This window comes from Phyllobates terribilis, unplaced genomic scaffold, assembly GCF_046119375.1.
Source record: "Phyllobates terribilis strain yellow unplaced genomic scaffold, ASM4611937v1 Scaffold_4__5_contigs__length_816908805, whole genome shotgun sequence".
In the NCBI taxonomy this organism is placed as follows: Eukaryota; Metazoa; Chordata; class Amphibia; order Anura; family Dendrobatidae; genus Phyllobates; species Phyllobates terribilis.
Window position 1 is genome coordinate 567418379 of NW_027362764.1, and position 27034 is coordinate 567445412.

General features: G+C 44.8%; 1 protein-coding gene across 3 annotated transcripts in view; it reads right to left on the bottom strand.

The window, feature by feature from the left end:
- Positions 1-937: 937 nt before the first annotated feature.
- The window catches only part of ARHGAP28 (Rho GTPase activating protein 28), a 203751-nt gene continuing 177654 nt past the window's right edge, over positions 938-27034 (bottom strand). For all 3 annotated transcript variants that reach the window (XM_073679062.1, XM_073679063.1, XM_073679064.1), the window contains exons 13-15: positions 18903-19030; positions 12401-12459; positions 938-3069 (exon numbers count right to left, since the gene is read on the bottom strand). In XM_073679062.1, coding sequence (XP_073535163.1) covers positions 2978-3069; positions 12401-12459; positions 18903-19030 — 279 coding nt within the window. In that variant the 3' untranslated portion in view covers positions 938-2977. The remainder of the gene's footprint in view (positions 3070-12400; positions 12460-18902; positions 19031-27034) is intronic.

Sequence of the window (27034 nt, forward strand, 5' to 3'; positions counted from 1 at the left end):
AGCTCATTTTGACCCCACGGAGTGAGATCTTGTATGGAGCCACAGATCAAGCGAGATTATCAGTGGTCTTGTATGTCTTCCATTTTCTAATTATTGCTCCCACAGTTGATTTCTTCACACCAAGCTGCTGGCCCATTGCAGATTCAGTCTTCCCAGCCTGGTGCAGTGCTACAATTTTGTTTCTGGTGTCCTTCGACAGCTCTTTGGTCTTCACCACAGTGGAGTTTGGAGTGTGACTGTTTGAGGTTGCGGACAGGAGTCTTTTATATAGATAACAAGTTCAAACAGGTGCCAGTACTACAGGTAATGAGTGGAAGACAGAGGAGCCTCTTAAAGAAGAAGTTACAGGTCTGAAAATTCAGCAGTGCAGTTTAAATCAGTTTTCCTTGTATCCATATATTTGCATATGTAGCAGAGCTGTGCATGTCTAAATGTGCAAATGTAGCAGAGCTGTGTGTGTCTATATGTGAAAATGTAGCAGACCTGTGTGGGTCTATACAGTATGTACATACGTAGCAAAGTTGTGTGTGTCTATATGTGCAAATGTAGCAGAGTTGTGTGTGTCTATACAGTATGTACATATGTAACAGAGCTGTGTATGTATGTACAGTGGGAAAAATAAGTATTTGATACACTGACGATTTTGTACGTTTTCCCACCTACAAAGAATGGAGAGGTCTGTAATTTTTATCTTAGGTACACTTCAACTGTGAGAGACAGAATTTAAAAATAAAAAATCACATTGCATGATTTTTACATAATTAATTTGCATTGACCCCTCTGCACCATGCATGCTTCTAATGTGCAGGCTAAGAGACCGGAAGTGCTCTGCTCCTGGGTTCATAGTGCTACTTTATTAGAAGATTTTTTCCCTGCAGCTTCACTATCATTGTCACACTGGTCTGTGCTCTAATTGGAGTGAAAAAGTATTAACAGCTTTTTCCTTAATGATTTTTTAATTACTTACAGTATATTTAGAAGTTGGTTTATTTTTTACCTATAACATATTAAAATAAAAAAAAAGAGAGGGACAATCTTTCACAAAAGGTACTCTTTAAATACTCACGGTAACAGCACGGAAACTAACCTGCAGTATGGATTTTAAATCTACATATAAAATATCAAGATTTTGCAGAAAACCTTCAACAGAGTGCAGATTACTTCCCATATGGATGAACCTCAAATGGGATGACCTGCTATGTCACAGATACATAGTTCAGAGAGAGTTGTTTTCACAATGAGCTTACATAACATTGTAGCCACATTTTAATGAATATGAACCAACCAACCTTTGGTTAGAAAGTGAAGTCAGATTTCCAGTAACAGAAATCTTAAAAATCTAAGTGACAAATTTATTTCAGTTCTCCGTGGTGCTCTATTGCACTAGAGAAGATCATCCCACATTTCATCAATGTGATTTTCTTTCATGTTTTTAGACATCTCAGTGGAGTTGTGTGGGACTAACACACTGATGACTCATCTGTCGGATGGATCATCAATATCAGATTGGTGGGAGTCTAACACCCGGCACCCCTACCGATCAACTGTTACAAGCTCCAGAGGAAGTTTAAAAGAAATCTGTCAGCGGGGTTATACAGATCAGCTGGACTGGCTTGCACGTGAGACCTAGTCCTCTAGTGATAATCTCCTCCTGATAAAACACTGATTCTAATGAAACTACAGCACATAACCTAGTAAGTGACACCTCACTGGAATCAGGGTCTCCGTCCCAACATTATGCTGCTCGCAGATTAAATAGCAAAAACCTGCTGACAGATGCCCTTTAACATAAACAATGTATGGAGGCAGAACAGAGTGACATTGCTTAGTGGCTGCTCCTGGATACTACACCTTCTCTGCCAATCACTTGATAACAGATAACAGCTGATCGGTGGAGCTGTTGGGTTTTGGACACCATCGGATCTGATATTGATAATCTACCCTACAAATTGGTCATCAATGTTAGTCCTGGACAAGACTTTATGGTCCCCTTTACTATGTCAGCTGTAAGAAAATTGACCCATGTCCGTTTCTAGAGTGGTATTTTTTTTCCCTTGAGAAATAAGTGTCTCTATGTATATTATGACAAAATGCAGAACCTTTCTATTGAACACTGAGTTTATATAAGTTATGCTTATACATGTGAACTCATTTTCATAGAAACCTGCAATAATAGAGCGTTCCACAATCAAAAATAAACAAGTCACGCCAGAATCATTTCAACACTAAAGTCTAAAACATACATGCCAGTTGGCAAAATGCCTGGATATTTATATGTACAACATATCCCCTGGCAGAAACACTCACGGCCTATGGAAGAGACATCCATTATTGTGTCTGTAAAGAACATATTATAAAAAGTGAATACTGAAGTAATGACAGATGGTTTACAAATGTTAAATATGCGCACAGAGGAAATGTTTAAAAAAATACAAAAACCATTACAGTATATCTACAAATAGATATAAAAATGTAACTGTACAAGCTTAGTGGTTCCTATACAAAAGGACAAACAACAGTTACGGTCAAGATTTCTTCTGAGATGCTGAGTAAAGCATTCACGTCACACTTCAAGGAGCTTCTGGAGGCAACAATGCCACCAATGAAAGGGTTCAATATCCGTCCAGCAGTAAAACGGCCAACATTACGTGTAAGCAATAATACTTGTAGAAAGAACAATCAATAACAGCCTAGGATCGGACACATTCCCAGCTTTCTGGTAGTGTTTTACTTATAAAAAGGAAAAAAAAAACTTTGTATAAATTATATTCCACCAAGAGCAAAAATAATATGCTCATTCAAGGTCCACAGGTTTTCTCCACAGATGTAGTGTTCACTTTCCAAAGTACCCATGTCTTCAGAGTCCATCATCTCAAGCAACGTCAGTAATAGTCCATAGCAGCTACACTGCCCTCGGTCCCATACATTCCATCAGTGCGACTTAAAGATGAAGGATTTGCTGCACAATCCATTGTTCTCAGCTGTTCTTGGGTTTTAATATCCATTCTGCATGAGGGTTAACATGATATACATCCAGCATATATGTATCAGGGTCTAAGCAGTGTTCTCCTAGAGAAAAGAGTAATGGAAGAAGTGTCAGATGGAAAAATACTGATGGCAATAGCCAACAGCAATGGCCACAATTCTGTAGCCATTACAGAAAACAAAATAATAAAATGTTCCACTTTAAAAACATTTATATGGAAACCAATTGTAATAAAGGAATTAAAGGAAACCTGTCAGAGGATTCCAAACCGTGGGCAAAGTGAATCTGAAAAAAATAGATGATCCATCAGCTGCTTTGTTAGAAAAAAGTTCTTGACGATGATTAAGAGCTTTTACTCAAAACACGTAGACCCCGTGTCCTGATATTTATTTTCATGTTTTTATTTACATCACAATTTTTCACTTTAAACCCATTAAGTGTGACATTTTAAAGATCTTTTCTCTAACATTAGCGGCTGCTAGTCATCTATTTTTTCTTTTACATATTCCACCAAGGAACCGGCCTGGAACTATCCGTGTACGGCACCCTATTTGGAATTCTTTTCTTTCCCCCTGTTCCGCATAATATGTTTTCTTGATCAGAGCCTGGCTGTACGTTTGCAGCCAAGTATATTTTTCTATGACGCGCTCTGGCTTTTCAGAGAAAATATAGATTGAAGATCCGCTCTGAGCCGACTTCTCTCAGCACAGCTCCAGGTGATTGACAGATCTTACCCTACGTGCATACATGAGTGAGACTTGTCAATCATCTAGAGCAGTGTGAGGAGAAGCCACCTGGGACAGAAGTGGACTAGTCTCATCTCCATCTTTGGTCCCCGGCTGGATCTTTAAAGCATATTTTCTCTGAAACAACAGAGCATTTCTAAGAAAAATATACCTGGTTGCATTCGTGCAGCCAAGCTCTGATTCATGCCGCCTGTGGTTTGGGCAGCATGAATGAACTGACAAGTCCCCTATAAAGTGTGACATATTTACCAAACATTGGACATTGCTCTCACAATTTTACATTTTTTGGTAAAAATCCTCTTAATATATATTCATACTACTTATATGATTTGTTAGCATAGCTGATTGCTTTAGGTCAATTTAACAATCTTGTCTTAATTGTAACTGTATAGCTGCATTTTCTATTTACTCTCTGAGTTAATTTTTTTTCATACTTTGGACTTACTAAAATACAAGCTTAAAAAGGTTGTCCACTACTTTATCACTGATGACCTATCCTTAAGATAGGTCATAAATGTCTGATCGGTTGTGGTCCGACACCCCCGCCGATCATCAGTTCTCGGTGTTGGCGGCCGGAACTGCTCAATTGCGGAGCTGCTCTGTCTTCTGATAGTGGCCACGGCCGGGTACTACACATCCGCCTCCTGTTGTTTTGAATAGGAGGAGGATGTGTAGTACCCGGCTGTGACAACTATCATTTAGATGGTCATCTCCGCGATTGAGCAATTCCGGCCACCTCTCATCACATGGGATCACTTCCATATTTCCCATGTGATTTATAAAAGAATATGATATAAATGTAAAGAATAAAGTATGTTATAGAAAAAGTAAATGGTTGGCATGGTTCACAGTGCTTCTTTTTAAATTATTTCCTTTGTATTTTTAGCTTTTCGCCCTTCCTACTATATGATACATGGCAAATGATCTCCAGCAATGGAGCATGTCATCAGAAGGTAACTTGAATATCCCAAGCACTTTACTCCTCATATGAGGTAGAAGCCATCTTGGCCCCCCTCAGGCACCAGCAGCCGGGTAACCACAACCTACATACTTTCCCTCTGCATAAGAGAACAGTGAGCACATTTATTTTTTATGCGTAAGAGTAAAGGGGAACACATGTTCCCTATATTGTTCTTTTTGTACAGAAGTTAGGGTGAGTCTCTGAAATTGATTTCTCTTCTGTTTTGACCAGATACAATTGATGCGTCGTCCGTTAATCTGTCTGGCCCTTTTAGGCTATTTTAGAATATTTATGCCTTTAACCCCTTTACCCCTGAGGGTGGTCTGCACCTTAATGAGCAGGCCAATTTTTACAATTCTGATCACTGTTACTTTATGAAGTAATAACTCTGGAACGCTTCAACAGATCCCACTGATTCTGATAATGCTTTTTCATGATATATTGTACTTTATGACAGTGGTAAAATTTCTTCAATATGACTTGCATTTATTTGTGAAAAAATCTGAAATTTGGTGAAAATTTAGAAAATTTTGCAATATTCAAAATTTGAATTTTCATGCCCTTAAGTCAGAGAGATATGTCCCACAAAATAGTTAATAAATAATATTTCCCACATGTCTACTTTACATCAGCACAATTTTGGAACCAAAACTTTTTTTGTTAGGAAGGTTTAAAAGTTGACCATTGATTTCTCATTTTTCCAACAAAATTTACAAAACCATTTTTTTAGGCACCACATCACATTTGAAGTGACTTTGAGGGGCTTTTATGACAGAAAACACCAAAAAGTGACACCATTCTAAAAACTGCATCCCTCAAGATACTCAAAACCACATTCAAGAAGTTTATTAACCCTTCGGGTGCCTCACAGAAATTTTTGGAATGTGGAAGAAAGAAATGAACATTTAACTTTTTTGACAAAAAATGTTACTTTAGACCCAATTTTTTTCATTTTTGTAACGGTAATAGGAAAAAATGACCCCAAAATTTGTTGTGCAAGTTCTCCTAAGCACACCAATACCCAATATGTGGGGGAAAACCACTGTTTGGGCAAACAGCACGGTTCGGAAGGGAAGACCTTCCCTTTGACTTCCATTTGACTTTTTGATTGTAAAATTTGCTTGAATAATTAGTGGACGCCATGTCACGTTTGGGGAGCCCCTGATGTGCCTAAACAGTGGAACCCCCCACAAGTGACACCATTTTGGAAACTAGACCCCTCAGGGAACTTATCTAGATGTGTGGTGAGCACCTTGAACCCCCAGGTGCTTCACAGAAGTTTATAACATTGAGCTGTAAAAATAACATTTTCACATTTTTCCTGCAAAAATGTTTTTCAGCCCCCAATTTTGCATTTACATAAGGGTAACAGAAAAAATTGCACCAAAATGAACATTTAACTTTTTTCACAAAAATGTTACTTTAGACCCACATTTTTTCATTTTTGCAACGGTAACAGGAAAAAATGACCCCAAAATTTGTTGTGCAATTTCTCCTGAGTAAGCCGATACCCCATATGTGGGCGAAAACTACTGTTTGGGCGCATGGCAAGGTTTGGAAGGGAAGGAGCACCATGTGACTTTTTGAATGTAAAATTTGCTTGAATTTTTAGAAGACGCCATGTCGTGTTTGGGGAGCCCCTGATGTGCCTAAACAGTGGAAACCCCCCACAAGTGACACCATTTTGGAAACTAGACCCCTCAAGATGTGTGGTGAGCACTCTGAACCCCCAGGTGCTTCACAGAAGTTTATAACGTAGAGCCATGAAAACAAAAAAATCTAACTTTTTCCACAAAAATGATCTTTTAGCCCCAAATTTTTTATTTTCACAAGGGTAAATGGAGAAAATGGACCCCAAAAACTGTTGAGCAATTTCTCCTGAGTACACAGATGCCTCATATGAAAAAACACTTTTTGGGCGCACGGCAGTGTTCAGAAGGGAAGGAGCACTGAGTGACTTTTTGAACGCAAAATTGGCTGGAATCGAGAATAGACGCCATGTCACGTTTGGAGAGCCCCTGATGTGCCTAAACAGTGAAAACCTCCCCCCACAAGTGACTTCATTTCAGAAGCTAGACCCTTCATGGATTTTATTCAAGGGGCATAGTAAACATTTTGAACCCAGAGGTACGACACAGAATTTGACAACATTAGGTCATCATATTGAATAAGTTGTCATTAGTCTTGAGCGCAAGTGCTTGCTAGTTGAGTTTGCATCTAGTACTCGGGTATGCAACAAGTATCGAAGGTGCTCGAGTGACAAGCTTGAGTCCCCGCCCTGCATGTTTCACGATTGTTTGATACTCAAAAAAAAAAACATGCGGGGATTGCCCGTGCATGGCAGGCAATTCCCGTGTCTTTTTTTGGCTGTATAACAGCCGTGAAACATATGGGGCAGAGACTCGAGCACCCACGATACTCGGTGCATACCCAAGCACCCCATGCAAACTCAAGTAGCGAGCACTTGCGCTCAACACTAGTCACCATATCACCATCATTTTTTTTTCTTTACTTTTGAAAAAATCCCAACCCCAACAAAACCCTAATACAACCCTAACCCCAACCCTAATACAACCCTAACCATAACCCTAACCATAGCATAACCCTAACCCTAGAACAACCATTACCCTAGCACAACCCTAACCCTAGCACAATGCTAACTCTAGCACAAACCTAACTCTAGCACAACCCTAACCCTTGCACAACCCTAACCCTAGCGCTTATTTTTACGCTGTTCCTTGTACGGTATAAGTGATTAGATGACTTTATTCTTCGGGTCGGTGCGATTACAGCAATTCCAGATTCATATTGGGTTTTTATGTTTGGCAGCAGTCACACACTAAAAGGCGCTTTTTTTTTGCAAAGACTAGTTTTTGCAATCATTTTTCCATATTTCGGCTGACAGAGTCATGTAAGGCCTTTTTTTTGCGGGAGAAGTTGACGTTTTTATTGGTACCATTTTCAGGCATATGACATTTTTTGATTGCTTTCTATTACGACTTTTGGGAGGCAGAATAAACAAAAACCAACAATTCAGGAATTTTTTTTTTTTATTATTATGTGTTCCACGTGTGGTAAAATTGATAAGGCAGCTTTATTCTTCGGGTCAGTACGTTTACAGCGATACTACATTTACATCTTTTTTTATGTTTTGGCGCATTTACACAATAAAAACTATTTCATAGAAAAAATATTTTTTTTGCATCACTTTATTCTGAGTGCTATAATTTTGTTATTTTTCGGCTGATGGAGTGGTATGATGGCTTGTTTTTTGTGAGACAAGATGACGTTTTCAGCGGTACGATTTTTATTTATATTCGTCCTTTTGATTGCGTTTTACTCCATTTTTTGTTTGGCGGTATGATGATAAAGCATCGTTTTTTTGCTTCGTTTTTTATTTTTTATCGTGTTCCCTGAAGGGGTTAACTAGTGGGACAGTTTTATGGGTCAGGTCGTTCCGGATGCGGCGATACCAAATATGTGTACTTTTATTGTTTTTTTTCATAATAATATTTATTTATGGGTAAAGTATATTTTTATATTTTTTGGATTTTTTTTTTATTTTTTTACACTTTGTACCACTATGGGACTGTCATTTTTTGCAGGCTGATCACTTGCATAGCATAGAGATGCAGCAGCATCCTTAAGCTATGCAGGCTGTCAGCTCTGCACTGGCACAAGTTAGATAGATCATGCACTGAGCACGATCTATCTAACTTCCTGATACCTGGTGACCCGCATGTCATCATGACAACATCGGGTCATAATGGCAACGATCAGGACCCCGCGCACATAGCACACATCGGTTGCGGACGCGATCATCAGGGCGTAATAATCCGTACCTGGTCATTAAGGCCCAGGGCGCAGGTAGGTATTATTATGCCCTGTGTCAGAAAGGGGTTAATTTTACATTGATAATTTTTTAGTAGATGTCTACTTGTTATTAGAGAGAACTGACATTTTAATCTAACCTCTCTACACTAGAAATCGTTTAGTCTGATGAATCAATTAGCAGACGCAGTAAGTAGTGCTGATGTTGCACTAAATTTCAACAAAGGTTTTAAAGTGAACCTGGTAATTACAGAATCATTTATCATCTCTGATTTACAGAGGCTCTGAGCATTGGAAAATGTAGCTCACTGTGGTTTGTTTGGTTAAAATCCAAAACCGTGGCTATTATTATACCGCAAAACAGGAAAAAAAGCATCAGATGGAAAAATAAGTGTAAAGACCTGGACAGAACATTAGAGCATCTCAGAGTGATGTTCTAATATAATAATGAATTTGATACTGTGGTCCTTAAAGTTATAATGGGCTCATGTTACATTATATCCAACGGTCAACTATATTGAATTTCCCGGCCTGATATAGTGCTTATCAGCAGCGCATGTGATTGCCAGTAAATCACTGCATTACATAGTGAACAAGGAGCAGTCAATGGCCGCTGCTGTTTGAGTGAAGTGCAGGTACTGATTAGTAGCAGTATAATACCGCTTCACTGTAGTACATTGCAGGACTAGGCGTTCTGTACTGTTATCTAACTTCACTGTCAAAGTGACTGACACCTTACAACAGTTATTCTTAACCATTTAAGCACATACTACTTATTTTTCCATAAAGGGAACTTGTGAAGATGATTTTATTTTCTACTAAAACTAGTGTTATGGCTGTATAGAGTCAATTTAAAAATAAAAACGGTACTTGTTTTTTAATCAATCAACATGCCAGTGCTGAGTAATCAAGCCTGGAAGTGGAATACTAGTACATGTGGCTTCAAGCTTAAGGCTATGTGCCCACGATGCAGAAATGCTCCGGATTTTTCCTGAGCGTTTCTGCATCTCCCTGGCAGAAAAAAACGCATGCGGATTGTACATGCGGATTGTACATGCGGATTGCACATGCGTTTTTCCTGCCAGGGACAAGCGGATGTGAAGCGTTCTTCACATGCATTTCCGCACGCGGGTTGACAAGCGCTTTCCAAGCGATTTTAGCATCACTTGGAAAGTGCTTGACAACTTGGTCACACTATATAAATACTGTACATGCAAATGGCATGGATTTATATTGTGTGACCTTAAAGAATGTTAAAAAATAAAAAATAAATATATACTTACCTTCCGGTGGCCCCCGGAGTCTTTATTCGCTCTGTCCTGGCTTGCCGGCAGCTCGCGGTACACTGAAGGACCTGCCGACGTCAGCATCGCGTGACCCGTCACATGACTAAATGACGTCAGCGCAGATCCTTCAGTCCACCACGATCTGCCGGCAAGCCAAGACAAGCACACTGGGGGCCATCAGAAGGTAAGTATAATGTTTATTTTTTACTTTATTCTTTTTTTACAGGTTCTATGGTACCCGGGTCCGGAGGAGAGTCTCCTCTTCTCCAAACCCGGGTACCATCCGCACATTGAAACGCATGGAATGCGCATCTACAGATGCAGTGATGCGTAATCCATGCGTTCCAATGCAAGTCAATGGCGGCGAAAACGCAGCACTTTCGCAAAATAATTGGTAGTGCTGCGTTTTTTTCCGCAATGACAATCCGCAGCAGAAATTTCCGCAGCATATGCGGATTATCATTGGGCAACATGGCAGGCCTTCTACCAAGTGTTTTTTAAGCATTTCTGCCGCTGCGGAAACGCTTAAAAAATGCATCGTGGGTACACAGCCTAAGTCCTCAGCACTGACAGATCAGATTTTTACAAGACAGGTATCAATATAATAGTCAGCTATTAAAAGGAGAGCTGTCTACAAATATATCAAGGGATGTCACAGTTTAGAGGGATCATCCTTATTCTCATTTGCACATGGAAACACGAGAAGCAATGGGATGAAACTGAAAGGGAGAAGATACAGATTAGATATTAGAAAAAACTTTTTGGCAGCGAGGGTGATTAACGAGTGGAACAGGCTACCACGTGGGGCAGCGAGTTCTCCTTCAATGGAAGCCTTCAAACAGAGGCTGGACAGACATCTGTCTGAGATGGTTTAGTGAATCCTGCATTGAGCAGAGGGTTAGGGTTGGACACGATGAACCTGGAGGTCCCTTCAAACTCAATATTCTATGATAAATATTGTTCTATTACCTATACAGCCAGACCATTTGCTTTAGTTGTAAAATCACGCTAACAAATTCCGTTTAATGTATTTTCTGTATTATTTTAGGATACCTGATACTGTGATACCAAAGCCTAAGAACGCTTGCCGTTCGAAAAGCGTCCGGTTGCGTACATTTTTTTCTGCCTCCGTCCCCACTCCACCTCTTGCCAGAGGTTTCACTGTCTGGTATTAATTTTGTCATATTTCCACAGAATTTTTAAAATGTTTATAATAAAGGACTATTGGTTTTAACACATCTTGGAAATATGAATCTGGGAGCTGGATCATATCCTTTTTTCCCCTTCATTGACTGATGCTCTACGGTAGTGTGGATCACGAGCTTCCCTGCAAGATTTTCAGCATCATACAAGGGTGAGCTGGTATATTTTTTTCTTTTTACTTATCCATTATTTAAGGATAATCTTTTGTGGTCTCAAGTTTCAATTGTTTTAAATTACATTAGTTTTCTTTATATGAACTATTAGTGCAATCTGAGGGACCCCTCTCCTACTATATGCAACTTTACACATTATTAGTTACTGGTAGCAGACATTTACAACTTTAAAGGGATTATCTGGTCTTCGGATAAAAGTCAGCAATCACGCTATGGGACTGCAGACTTCTGAATCCTTACAGTGTGTGCATCGCACACTGTCAGGATTCTCTAGTATTGTTGACGAGAGTGGGCAGTCATGTGGCTCCAAGTATGACATTTGCATACCTCCAGCCACATTACGTCTAGACATGCTTGGGCTCGCTCAATTCAATTGCATTTTAATTGCATACTTGCAGTCACTTGACAGCTCAATCTCACCAGCAATATCGGAAAATCCTGACAATGTGTGGAGTGCATGCTGTGAGGATTCAGAAGTTTGCAGTCACATATAGTGCACACTTTTATCAATAGACCGGTCAACCCCTTTAATCTGACTGTAAAATTTAGTACAGCAGAGGTTTTCATTAAAGGGAAGCCGATATGTCCCCATGCTGTCCAACCCACCAGCATTTGTATATTTTCTGCTAAATACCCTGCCTAACCAGCCCTTTATTGTGTTTGACTCCTAATCATATGTTTAAAAAAAGTCTTTATAAACTTTTTCATATGTAAATTAGCCTTTTCACTAGTCGATGGGGCGTTAGTTTCCCCAGATTTGTTGTCCCACTTAGCATGATTTGCAAGAGCCAGCATCATGGTCAGCTCTCTGCAAATCGAGCATGAGCACAGCTTTCTTCACCCATGTCATTGCAACTCTGGAGCTGGGTGTACACTTCCCGACTTCGGAGGCGTACTGCCCAAAAGTGAATAAGTCGTTTTGTTTAGGTGTCAAACACAATAAAGGGCTGGTTAGGCAGGGTATTTAGCAAGAGGTATACAAATGTTGGTGGGTTGGAGGGCATGGGGGGCCTGTCAGGTTCCCATAAACTATAGCTGCCAAATTACAGCATAGATAGCATTCTAAGATATGCAATACAATGGTTGGGACTATGCACTGTACCTTTTTAGGATAACAGCATCTAGCCAGGACTTGAATTGTAGATAACAATTATGGCTCGGTCAACCAAGCTATGGCATCATATTCTATAAAACCATCTGGAAATCATTCTTACCTATGTTTCCTCCAATTTCATATAAACTTTGGTTGAGTGATTTATCAGAAGTGCCATGACTGAAAAGTAAAAAAACAACATTTTAGGCATTTGATTTGAAACATCTTTATGTAGTTTTCTTTCATTCTAAATATGTAAAAATGCCTATTGTTTGAAATTTCTTGGTCCCAGCTGTTGTTCCTGGCATCTCTATGTTGTATTCTCTGGAGAGTACTACTAATTAGTTCCAGATTTCTAACCAGACATTCTGGCATAAAATTGTTGGTTCCCTTAATATTACTATAATGAATATGGCTTTCAAGAAAGATTCTCAGTTAATTAAATAAAAAGAAAAAGCCAGATGTCACCAACTATATCTGAACCAATTTTACGGGCAAATAGACAAAATACTAAATTAGTCTTTAGTAGAAAAGTACCAAATAAAACAGCACCAGCTGCAATGCAAATGTAATTTGGTCACTCAGTGGGGTATACCTATATAAGATTTCATAGTCTGCTAGTCAATATTGTTGGCCTTCTACATTGTAGTGCATGAACTAGGTAAGGTACGACACATGTATAAACAATTAAAACTTAGCACAAATACCAAAAGACACTGAAAACCATAAGCTACAGCAACAGGACCCCAAACATAAAAATAGTTGTGCAATAGCCAGTCACCATGGACGCTGCCAGTCCCATTGTGAACAGTCCTTAGAGAGTAGCTAAACATAGTATATAAATACTAGCTATTGAACCCGCTCTATGCACCGGTTGTGAGCATTTTTATTGGTATATGGTCCCCTATCTTGGTATATGCTCCCCAATCCTTGTCCCCCATCCTGGTATATGTACCCCATCCTAGTATATGCTCCCCCATATTGGTATATGCTCCCCTATCCTGGTATATGCTCCCCATCCTGCTCACCCATCCTGGTATATGCTCCCCCATCCTGGTATATACCCCCCATCCTGGTATATGCTCCCCCATCCTGGTATATGTCCCCCCATCATGGTCCCCTATCCTGGTCTCCCATCCTAGTATTTGTGCAACATCCTGGTATATTCTCCCCCATCCTGGTATATGCTCCCCCATCCTGGTATTTGTGCCCCCATCCTGGTCTCCCATCCTGGTATATGCTCCCCCATCATGGAAAATGCTCCCCCATCCTGGTCCCCCATCCTGGTGCATGCTTCCCCATCCTGGTATATGCTCCCCCATCCTGTTATATGCTCCCCCATCCTGGTATATGCTACCCCATCCTGGTATTTGCGCCTCCATCCTAGTCCCCAGTCCTGTTCCATGCTCCCCCGTCCTGGTCCCCTATCCTGGTATGTTCTCCCCCATCCTAGTATATGCTCCCCCCTCCTGGTCCCCCATCCTGGTATTTGTGCCCCCATCCTGGTATGTGCTCCCCCACCCTGGTCCCCTATCCTGGTATGTGCTCCCTCATCCTGGTATATGCTCCCCCATCCAGGTATTTGCACCTCCATCCTGGTCAATGCTCCCCCATCCTGGTATTTGATCCCACATCCTAGTCCCCCATCCTGGTATATGCTCACCCATCCTGGTATATGCTCCCCCATCCTGTAGTGTGCTCCCCCATCCTGGTATATGCTCCACCATCCTGCTCCCCCATCCTGGTATATGCTCCCCCATCCTGCTCCCCCATCCTGTTATGTTCTCCCCCATCCTGTTATGTGTTCCCCCATCCTGTTTTGTGCTCCCCCATCCTTGTTTATGCTCCCCCATCCTGGTATATTCTCCCTCACCCTGCTTCCCCATCCTGGTATATGCTCCCCCATCCTGGTATTTGTGCCCCTCATCCTGTTATGTGCTTCCCATCCTGGTATATGCTCCCCCATCCTGGTATTTGCACCCCCATCCTGGTCTCCCATCCTGGTATATGCTCCCCCATCCTGGTATATGCTGCCCCATCCAGGTATATGCTCCCCCATCCTGTTATGTGCTCCCCCATCCTGTTGTGTGTTCCCCCATCCTGGCATATGCTACCCCATCCGGCTCCCCCATCCTGGTATATGCTCCCCCATCCTTCTCCCCCATCCTGTTATGTGCTCCCCCATCCTGTTGTGTGCTCCCCCATCCTGGTATATGCTCCCCCATCCTGCTCCCCCATCCTGGTATATGCTCCCCCATCCTGCTCCCCCATCCTGTTATGTGCTCCCCCATCTTGTTTTGTGCTCCCCCATCCTGGTATATGCTCCCCCATCCTGGTATATGCTCCCCCACCCTGCTCCCCCATCCTGGTATATGCTCCCCCCATCCTGGTCTCTCATCCTGTTATATGCTCCCCATCCTGGTATATGCTCCCCCATCCTGGTATATGCTCCCCATCCTGGTCCCCCATCCTGGTATATGCTCCCCCATCCTGTTATATACTCCCCCATCCTGGTATATGCTGCCCTATCCTGGTATTTGCGCCTCCATCCTGGTCCCCCATCCTGTTCCATGCTCTCTCGTCTTGGTCCCCTATCCTTGTATGTTCTCCCCCATCCTAGTATATGCTCCCCCCTCCTGGTCCCCCATCCTGGTATTTGTGCCCCCATCCTGGTCCCCCATCCTGGTATATGCTCCCCCATCCTGGTATTTGTGCCCCTCATCCTGTTATGTGCTTCCCATCCTGGTATATGCTCCCCCATCCTGGTATTTGCGCCCCCATCCTGGTCTCCCATCCTGGTATATGCTCCCCCATCCTGGTATATGCTGCCCCATCCAGGTATATGCTCCCCCATCCTGTTATGTGCTCCCCCATCCTGTTGTGTGTTCCCCCATCCTGGCATATGCTCCCCCATCCGGCTCCCCCATCCTGGTATATGCTCCCCCATCCTTCTCCCCCATCCTGTTATGTGCTCCCCCATCCTGTTGTGTGCTCTCCCATCCTGGTATATGCTCCCCCATCCTGGTATATGCTCCCCCATCCTGCTCCCCCATCCTGTTATGTGCTCCCCCATCCTGTTTTGTGCTCCCCCATCCTGGTATATGCTCCCCCATCCTGGTATATGCTCCCCCACCCTGCTCCCCCATCCTGGTATATGCTCCCCCCATCCTGGTCTCTCATCCTGTTATATGCTCCCCATCCTGGTATATGCTCCCCCATCCTGGTATATGCTCCCCCATCCTGGTCCCCCATCCTGGTATATGCTCCCCCATCCTGTTATATACTCCCCCATCCTGGTATATGCTGCCCTATCCTGGTATTTGCGCCTCCATCCTGGTCCCCCATCCTGTTCCATGCTCCCTCGTCTTGGTCCCCTATCCTGTTATGTTCTCCCCCATCCTAGTATATGCTCCCCCCTCCTGGTCCCCCATCCTGGTATTTGTGCCCCCATCCTGGTCCCCCATCCTGGTATATGCTCCCCCATCCTGGTCCCCCATCCTGTTATGTGCTCCCCCATCCTGGTATATGCTCCCCCATCCTGGTATTTGCGCCTCCATCCTGGTCAATGCTCCCCCATCCTGGTATTTGCTCCCACATCCTAGTCCCTCATCGTGGTATATGCTCCCCCATCCTGGTATATGCTCCCCCATCCTGTTATGTGCTCCCCCATCCTGTTGTGTGCTCCCCCATCCTGGTATATGCTCCCCCATCCATCCATAAATAAAAAAAAACACTCCTACTCACCTTTCCATCGCTCCCCTGCAATGCGTTGCCTGGGTTATTTTACTAAAATGGAGCAGAATCAGCGCCTGCATAACACGATATCTGGCGCCATTTTATTGAAGACAAATGTGCAGAGTGTGTTCAATAAAATGGAGCTGGAGTACGCGCACGTGCATACCGCGCTGTCCGGCGCCGTTTTGTTGAAGACACTCTGCACATTTGTCTTCACTAAAATGGTGCCTGATATCGCGCTATGCGCAGGAACTGATTCCGGCGCCACACTCCTACCCCAGCCTCTGGCCTGAACAGACACGTCACACCCCTCCCCTAGCAGGTTTGTGCTTATGGCGCTGGAGATCTTGGTATAGGTTCAGTGCCTAAGCATACCATGATCTCCAGCGCCACACTCCTCATTCCTGTGTGTGATGTGAATGTGTCGTTCTGTCTGGGGCCAGACTGCACTGAAGCATTGCACATGCGCATTCTATAGAGGCTTCGGACAGAAGGACACATCCCTGATTATATTATAGATATATATATTTTTTGTCCATGGAAAGTTATGAAGCTTTGCAAATCACATTATTAGGAGATTCATCTTCACTCCTGTAAAAAATAAAAACACAAAGAACATTTATACAGTAAGTGGCTTTCAAGCCCCTGCTTTTTCCCAATTTATTTGCCTGCCTTCAGTTGCTGTGATATCAGAATAGTCATTTGGAGAACAGATGATTGCAGGGTCAGCTCAGCTCTGGAGATCAGCTGCTACAGGAGATTGTTCTCATAAGGACTTGCTCACACTGGCATATGTTCTCTTATGCCAGAGAATCAGGCCAAATTATGCTAATGACATTTGGCTCAAACTCTGTCAGAGATTGATCTGAGTGTGATCCGATTCTGTCGCATGAGAGAATGGCAGCACAGGTGCGGAGAAGATGGAGAACTTAATTTCTCCCTCTTCTCCATTGTTTCTGTGAGCATGCATCAGACTGCACTCACTTTCTCATGAGAAAATAATCACAGATCTGCTCTGCCCCATAGAATAACTCTGGGCCAAGTGCTATCTGATAAAATATTGGTAGCGGTAGTCGGCTGTGTTATATGCCAGCGTGAGCGAGCCCTAAGCACAACATTCAGAGGAGGTGACAGGTTCCGACCCTTTCACTGCCATTATCTGTACTCCAAATGCATATGTTCTGAAATCAATACAGATAAATGCAGGCAAATAGACTGATGAAAAGCAAAGGTTTGGAAGCCGCTGAAAAACTGGTTAATAAATTCTCTAATAAACTGATTAGCAAAGTTTCATATCTTTCCATGCTGTATAAAATTATGAAAAAAAGTGATTGTTTAGTTACTCTTTAAGATTAACATACTTTTGCCCTTTCTTTTGCACTAATTCATCCAGTTCTTGTGCAGAACTATTTGTCTTCATGGTTACAAACTCCATGTTTGAAGTGAATGTCTGTGGTATATGCAGAATAAACATCCTGATATATTTATGTAACATGGCCATAGACCTCCCGGTCTGCGACTGCCCATCTTATTCAATTAAAGAGTGGGCAGCTCCAGACTGGTGATTTTTATAAATGTAAGTTATTGTCAAAAGTGCTTAGAAGTAACTCTGAAGCCCCTTAAAAGGGAGCAAAAGTCAGGTCCAAACTTCTGGGTTGAGAAAAGTTTGCATAGAAACTGTAGACAGACTGGTCAAAGATTTTTACCAAGGCTTCTTTTGCAAGCTTGAAATGATTGACTACACAGATGATAATTTGGGCAGACATTGTGATGCAACTACTACCTCTGTAACCTCTATCACTACTTCACGTAGTAAGCTGTTTCTGGAAAAAATAAAACAATCCTTTTAGCTTTTCCTGACCAACCTCTGTAACTATATATGTAACTACATAATGCTACATGTGAAGTTTTGTCTAATCTTTAAAGGGGTTTTCCCACAAACAAAGTTCATTTTAATAAATAGATCTTGGAATAATAATAACTTCCACAATTGGATGTGTTTAAAAAAATGTTCCTGTGCGGAGATCTTATAAATGTGCCCCTGCTGTGTGCTGTGTAATGGCTGTGTCTGACCATGCAGGAACATGGTCTGATCATACCACATCTCCTGGGCAGGGGTGGAAGTAAAAAGGTATACATAAAACATTTTTTAAAAACAGGCAGGGAAATTATTTATCTCACAAAAAGAATAATTTGTGATCCCGTGCTGTAATGTCTGTATACTCTTTTGCGTCCTCCCCTGCACAGAGATGTGGTATGATCAGACCATGTCCTGTACGGTCAGACACAGCCATTACACAGTACACAGCAGGGGCACATTTATAAGATTATCTCAGCACAGGAGTATTTTTTTTTTTAAACAAATCCAATTGTGAAAATTATTATTATTCCAAGATGTATTGATTAAAATTAACTTTAAAATTAACCTTGTTCGTGGGAAAACCCCTTTAAGATCCTCAATATTATGTGATTCTGTAATAGGTCCTCTGTCTATAGCCACGGCCTCACTATCAGTATTTGGTCAGTATTCGGTCAGTATTTTTTCTCAGGAGTGGGAGCCAAAACCAGGAGTGGGTGATAAATGCAGAATTGGTGACTTGTTACTATTATACATTTTCTCTGATTGTTCCTCACCTGGTTTTGGCTCCCAGTCCTGAGAAAAAAATACTGACCGAATACTGACCGAATACTAATAGTGGGGCCATGGCCTAAGGCACTTTAAAGAATGAAAACAATGTCACATGAACCATCTACAGTCATAGTTTTTCACCAATTATATTCCACTAAAAAGATAACACATCATCATATGACATAAAAATGGTGAAACTATTGTGTAGTATAAAATAAACGTAAAAGGGAGGAAGCACAAGGACAGAACACCACTGCACCTGTTTTCACATTGAAAGCGTGCCAGGATGTCTTTGGCTTTTGTCCGACTGTTCAGCTGGATTGCCATGGAAACCTTTGAGTGCAATGGAGCATAGACTCTTATCACTCCTTCAGGTACATCACAGTGCTGAAATATAAAGGCAGAACAGAGCTGTGATAACCACAAAACAGGACGGCTTTTCTTTTTGGGCTTAGAGGTGATGATGGATGTAGCACAAATTAAACACCCAAACACTGGCTTCCTTAGATCCCCGGTTTACTATGGGGATGGTCGGACTTAAATGGAAATCAAAACACAGGTGACTAAAAAAGGCAAAATATGATCAAAGGTGGAAATATGCAAGATATATTATATTATCAATTTTAAAGCTTCTTTTAAAGGGAACCTGAGATGTGAAAAAACACTATTAACCTGCAGATATGGGGTTAATCTGCAGGTTAATAGTGTTTTGAACCTGATCGGCGCCCGCATTTAGACCCCCACTGAAGGAAATTAACTTTATTCCTCTTGGTTGTGTTCGGGTTACAGTCATGGGGGTGGCACCAACGCGGGTTCAGTCACCGCTCTGCGTATAGAGAGCGGCAGCTGTAACTGCGCCCCCGGCACTGACTGACAGCAGCTCAACATTGTTACATCCACCGCTCTCTATACACAGAGCGGTGACTAAAAGCTAATTTCATCCCGGCAGTGTGGGTCTGAGTGTTGGCAAAGGGCTGGTTCAGAACGCTATTAACTAGTAGATTAACCCCATAGCTGCAGGTTAATAGCGTTATTTCATGTGTTATGTTCCCTTTAAATTTTTCATTAAATATGCATGAGGAAAATGAATAAAAAATCACTTTCAGCACCGTGAAGAAGGACATACTTCTCAATGTACAATACATTGGTTGTCGCATCTTCTGTTTTCAGGAGCACACCTCTCTTCAGCCTCCTGACTTCCGGCTTGCCAGGGATTGGTACGCTCCTGATGATAAACAGTTCAGACTAGTCGGATGGCTGCACTGGTGGCAAAAACTATGCGCTGCCTGACGTTGCTAGCAGAGGAAGTTTTACCACTGCAACATCGGGGGAGTGCAGAGCCACTGAAGCTGGCCAGATCTACCAGCTTTAGAGCAGTATTTGAGAGCTCTGTATCAAAGAGGTTGCAAGTGATGCTCCTTGTCTAAGAAATCAGCCACTGCTGTATAGAATTAAATAAAAAATAAAAATCCCTATGTCCTTAAGGGAGAGCAATGTTAATAAGAGGCAAATTACAAAGTTACTTATTTTTATAAGCACTTTACAGTTTTACCCATTTTACGAACAGGAGGCAAGAGCCCTTTGAAATATTACATAATCTCTACAAAAGCTGAGCAAGTTCTATGTGTGGATACAATCACAATCAAAATGCACAGTGGTCACAGGGAATACGATTCATCTAGACTTTTAAATGAGCCAAAATGATAGGGTCAAGACAGGAAGGAATATAACCTATGGCTCATTATTCATTATTATAGATGCTGAAGGAATACAAAATAGCTGAGCCTATATAGTAAACCAAACCATTAGTGTGGAGAGGGGAGCAATTGTAAAGCTGGATAGTACAGCACCTCCTAACCTATCACCCTTTCAGTGATATACCGGACTACAAAGCCAACTAATATACTAGTGGATTATTAATAAATAGGAGTATTTGTATTGTAGCCCACATAGTGTTTCACTGACACCTGAAGCATTTCATTGCTAAATCAAGCCATGTAACATCCCAACACATTTCACAGCTGAAGTGACTCGTCATAACCCAAAACGGCTCATTATTCTCATAAGGATCGATAATGGCTTAGGCAATACTTATTAGTGTGTAATGGGAAAGTATCCTTGCAACATATCTCACATACCAAGTATGAGATTATATTAGGAGAGTTCTTAAAGGAAATACCATCCAATCTTGACATCTTGTGACCACATTAGTTAAATGACCGTTCCATACATTTACTAGCTGACATTATCAAACTTCCTGTTGTATTTTTCAGCTTAGTTACATAGACTCTTTTGTTTAGTCTGATGCATATTTTTATATAGATGGCTTCTGATCAAAGTCAGTACTGTAAACATTTACCTAGATATGTATACTTCCTTTAAACTAGCTCTTTGGTAATTCATACTCATACATGACTGAGATCTAACTGAAGGACCCCACGCATACTATGTTAGAGTGGACTCAACCCAATGTCTTTGGTAGGACTGGTCAACATGTCTTATGTGTAAGGGGGTCTCGACTCTTCCCTGATAGATAATGATGGGGTAGAGAATGAATAGACCCACCTCTTCCGACAAGCCTACAACCTGCTGTAACCACCGCTCCATCATACCGCTCCACAACCAGCTCTATCCTCACCCTACTGTATCCTCACCCATTCCTTGTAGATTGTGAGCCCTCGCAGGCAGGGTCCTCTCTCCTCCTGTACAAGTCGCCGTCACGTTTTGTTCAAGATTATTGTAATTGTTTTTGTACGTATACCCCTTTTTCACATGTAAAGAGCAATGGAATAAATGGCGCGATAACAATAAATAATAATAATAATAATACGCAGTTTAACCCAATTATTTTAGTCTAAGGGGAGATAAGCTGCCGTAAGAACTGTCTGGCAGCAGTTTACTTCTCTCTCCTCATTGAAAATGCAAACGCTCCGCTGAATCAAGTATTCACGATTATTGGGTGTGCCTGAAATACTATAAAAATGTAACTCATATGAGCTCAATAAAATGTCTTTTTTATTTTTTAATTTATCCTTTCAATTGCAGAGATCTTTTTGCAATAAGCTGAGAAGTTTGCAGAACTTTTCCCCCTGCATAATGTTGACCAATTATAAGTAGGAGGCATCATGCAGGGAAAAAAAGAACACGCCCCCAGAACATCAGAAGAACATGGCTTTCTTCTCTGAGATGTAATGATAGACAGATCTTCTTTAAGCCCTAATCTCTGCAGCTACTGTGCACTGAGTACACACCTGAGTTTGGTGTAATTACAAAAATCTCAGCTGCTGCATTTCTCCTCTCACAGTGCTGTTAGCTCTGCCCCTCACTCCACACTCACTGCCAGGAGAGGAGATCGGGAGGTGTTTATAATCACAGTCAGCTCTGTTGTTCTCTACACAATAGCTGCAGGGATCAGTGAAGAGAGCAGCGTTGTTTGTCATTACATGTCTCTCAATAGATAGCATGTTCTTTTGACCTTCTGGGGACATGTTCTTTTTTCCCTGCATGATGCTTCCTGCCTATAATTGGCTAATGTAATGCAGCGTTGTTTGTCATAATGTAGCACCCCGAGGACTCGGCTGCTACAGGGGCATTGCACCTCAAACCAGAGGTGTGGTATTCCACTCCCGGGTAAGGATGGAGTGTGGGACCGAGCTCAGTTAGCTGCATGCACTACACTCACCCCATTTCCGGGGGACAGAACAACGGTACTCCCACTAGGTAGATGTGCAGGTACGACAGCGTCTGTCCCTGGCTGGAGTGGGAGGGGGGGAGGAACATCCCAGTAGTGTAGGAGCAGACAGGGGAGGGACTCTGGGCATTGGTAGGAGCCCATTGGGTGCTAGTCACCTGGGCTCGGGTGTCAGAGGGAGTATAAGAGGTGGGCACCATCTTGAGACAGGAGGTTGAGTCTGAGGAGAAGCTGAGGGAGAGTTCATCCAGAGAGGGCTGACAGGGAGCTGTGGCTCCGGCTGGGCCCAGCTCCAGGGCCAGGCCTGAAGCGCAGAGAAAGAGGAAGAAGAGGAAAAACCCAGTGAAAGGCCCAGAGACACAATTAGAGGGAACCCTGAGATCCCACAAGTGAACTAAGACGGGTGAAGGGTTGGCAGAAGAGGGTACCAGATCCCAAACTGGTAGAGGCTAAACATCCTTAGCCAGGAACCGGAGGTCGTGGACAAGTTTTGGCGCGACCCCTCACCATATCCACCAGGAAGGCAAACCACGCATAGGGTCAGGGAAGCCGGGAAAGGTTTCGCCACCAAAAGACCCGAGGGAGCCGGACAAAGGTGGGTCCCTGGTGAGGACGGCCCGTAGGAAGGAATAGAGGGGAGCTTGGGACCACGCTCTGGAACTGCCTGGGGGTTGGCCGAGTCCCGCACCTGGTGGACGCAGCATGGCTCGGGTGGTCACTGCTGGCCAAAGTGACCGGAGCAACACCTGTGAGTAAAAGCCTTGAAACTGCACCACACGTCTCTGAGCTTCCTTGCTGCACCATCACTACCACAATCTTCCACATCTGCTGCCCTGAGGTCATACCCCTCCCGTTGGGGGTTCTACCAGCTACGCTGCACAACCTTACCACCGGCCTCAGCGGTCTGCCCTGCAGCGGCGGCTTCATAGCCGCATTCAACGGGTGGCGTAGTCGAACATTCTAACATCTACTGCTAAAGACTGCCGCTCAGTTTGACTCCCTGGGCACGGACCGGGTCACCGCCACGAGACTACTACCCCCATCTGATCCGGCTCCGGGTAAGCCCCCGTGCGCGCGATGCCGCACGACACAGCAGGCCCAGGGGCGCGTCAACTTTGGCGTAGTCGGCAGGATTACATGCCCGCAACCACCGGGTACTGCGTGCCTGAAGAAAAGTTCATATTTACCGTAAAAAGGAGTCTCCCGCCAATTCCAGAGGGTTCCCGCCATCGGACGCCATCTCGGGTCGTTTCCCGCCGTTTGCCCGCCATCTGCAGCCTTTTCCCGCCATCCACGGAGTTTCCCGCCATAAGGAGACGATTCCCGCCATCTGAGACGATTTCCCGCCCTGGCAGAGCGGACTCCATTATGGGCGTGCCAGAGGGTGGCAAGAGGCCACCTCCCATCGTGGGCCAGGTCCAGGAATGGCGCCAAAAGCGGAAACCGCCCCCACCAGCAGAGACTGCAATGATAGAAATGTCCATCAGTGTGAGAGGGCTGCCCCTGGAACTGACAATCACTAAGTTGCCCCGGGACCACCCTCAATGGGGGCGGATACAGAACAAAACCAAGAAGATGGGTGCGGCCTGGAGGAGTCTGGACAGATCGCACCCGGAGATGGAGGAAGAGTCAATCAGCACCGACCCTGTGGTCCGGAACCTGTTGCAGGCTGCCACCCCAGAAGGCCTGGTGGAGATCCTGGCACAGCTCCCCAGAAATCGGGAGCGTGCACAGACCGCGCTGGAGGCCTTGGCCCGGAAGATGGCCCGGGTACAGCAAGAAGCGCTGGCCGAGTGGAGGAGAGAGATGGTCCAGCAGGCTGGAACCCGCCAGCAGAGGATGCCACCCGCAACGTGGAGCGTGTCTGCCCCTGAGGATGGTGCAGGAGGAACGGAGGCCGGAGACGACGCCGTGGAGGGAGCCGCAGAGATGGAAGCAGGTAATGGGGACGTCATCACCCCGTGCCCAGTAGCCGCAAGCCTGCCCCAGCTCCCCGTCGCAGAGCCCGAAGTTCCACTTACCGCGCCCGTTGCCGCACCGCCGCTGCTTCCAACTAGGCCTCAAGCGGCAGGAGCCGCGGTCGTGCCCTCTGTTACGCCACGCCCCTTGACCCTGAGCGCGGCAAAAGAGGAAGTGCCCCCGGCCTGGTCGCAGGGCCGAGTACCCCCGGGCGCCGCAATCTCCACAGCGCCCTCTACCTCCACAGCGCCACCGGCCTGGTCGCAAGGCCTGGTGAATCCGGGCGCTGCTGCCCCTCCAGTGCCCTCAACTTCCACAATGCTGCCCCTGGGTGAAGATCTATTCGCACAGCACACTAGCCCGGACGGGCTGCCTTTCATTTGGCCACCGGAGTACGTCAACCCCCGACTCCGGAAGGAATGGCCTCTGTGTGAGCCTCTGATCCCGGCTCCGGCACCCGCCAAAATTGTTCCGCTCCCGCTGGAGGAGGCCCAATTTGCATGGGACCCCACCGGTGAAAACCTCATGGGGTTCACCCAAGAGACACGGGCGGCCGCAGCCCAACGTGAGGAGTGTTGCCGACAACAACTGGAAGTCTTTCAGAGGGAACGGCGAGAGAGGCGGATCCGCGAGGAACGGCTGCAGGTCCAAAGCGCGGAGCAGAAAAGCCGGACCCGACGAAACCGCCGTGCGGCCCACGGTCCCCGCGCCACCGGGACTGTCATAAAGTTTCAAATGGAGCACGGCTGGGGCTTTATCCGGGATCACAGAACCCCCAGCGACGTCTTTGTTACCCGCAGGGATGTTGAGAGCCACCTGCCGGAGGGACACCGAGGACGTGACCTCTACCCGGGTGATGAGGTTACCTTCACCCGGCACCAGTGTGCCAAAGGACCATACGCCCTTCACGTGCACCGGTTGACGGAGGAGGAGTTGCGGTATGAGGAAGATCAAGAGGACCCGGACGGGTCTGAAGACTATCCTCAGGAGGAGACAAGGAGAAGACACCGCTACTGAAGGGAAGTAGCCCAAATAAAGTACTGTAAATAGTTACCCGTAAGGGTACTTGACATGCTGCTAATCAGAGTATGGTCCCCGTTGGGACTAGTGTGGAACTGTTTAAAAGAACTGTTTCCTGTGTGCCCCTATCCCTTACCAGGCTGAGGACTGTGAGCAGCCATTCCCCTATCCCCACTGGCCGAGGACTGAGAGCGGCCATACCCTGTAAATAGTTGCGTTTCCTAAAGCGCCCCCTTCTGGTTTTGTGGAGAACTGTTTTTCTCTAGTGACTGTTGCACTTTGCCCGGTCATAAGTTGCACCGTGGCCGGAGGAACAAGAATGCTTTATATGGAAAAGTTTTATATCAAAAGTTTATGCTGCTAAGATAGTAATCTAAAAAGTTACCTGTAATGTTATATCTTCTGATAATGTTTTTTATAATGTTTTATATGTTAGTGTGTACTTTAAAAAATTTTGTATGTTTTGTTTTATTCTTTTACAGCCCGAGGACGTGCTGTGGTTTACCAGGGGGGAATGTAGCACCCCGAGGACTCGGCTGCTACAGGGGTATTGCACCTCAAACCAGAGGTGTGGTATTCCACTCCCGGGTAAGGATGGAGTGTGGGAACGAGCTCAGTTAGCTGCATGCACTACACTCACCCCATTTCCGGGGGACAGAACAACGGTACTCCCACTAGGTAGATGTGCAGGTACGACAGCGTCTGTCCCTGGCTGGAGTGGGAGGGGGGGAGGAACATCCCAGTAGTGTAGGAGCAGACAGGGGAGGGACTCTGGGCATTGGTAGGAGCCCATTGGGTGCTAGTCACCTGGGCTCGGGTGTCAGAGGGAGTATAAGAGGTGGGCACCATCTTGAGACAGGAGGTTGAGTCTGAGGAGAAGCTGAGGGAGAGTTCAGCCAGAGAGGGCTGACAGGGAGCTGTGGCTCCGGCTGGGCCCAGCTCCAGGGCCAGGCCTGAAGCGCAGAGAAAGAGGAAGAAGAGGAAAAACCCAGTGAAAGGCCCAGAGACACAATTAGAGGGAACCCTGAGATCCCACAAGTGAACTAAGACGGGTGAAGGGTTGGCAGAAGAGGGTACCGGATCCCAAACTGGTAGAGGCTAAACATCCTTAGCCAGGAACCGGAGGTCGTGGACAAGTTTTGGCGCGACCCCTCACCATATCCACCAGGAAGGCAAACCACGCATAGGGTCAGGGAAGCCGGGAAAGGTTTCGCCACCAAAAGACCCGAGGGAGCCGGACAAAGGTGGGTCCCTGGTGAGGACGGCCCGTAGGAAGGAATAGAGGGGAGCTTGGGACCACGCTCTGGAACTGCCTGGGGGTTGGCCGAGTCCCGCACCTGGTGGACGCAGCACGGCTCGGGTGGTCACTGCTGGCCAAAGTGACCGGAGCAACACCTGTGAGTAAAAGCCTTGAAACTGCACCACACGTCTCTGAGCTTCCTTGCTGCACCATCACTACCACAATCTTCCACATCTGCTGCCCTGAGGTCATACCCCTCCCGTTGGGGGTTCTACCAGCTACGCTGCACAACCTTACCACCGGCCTCAGCGGTCTGCCCTGCAGCGGCGGCTTCATAGCCGCATTCAACGGGTGGCGTAGTCGAACATTCTAACATCTACTGCTAAAGACTGCCGCTCAGTTTGACTCCCTGGGCACGGACCGGGTCACCGCCACGAGACTACTACCCCCATCTGATCCGGCTCCGGGTAAGCCCCCGTGC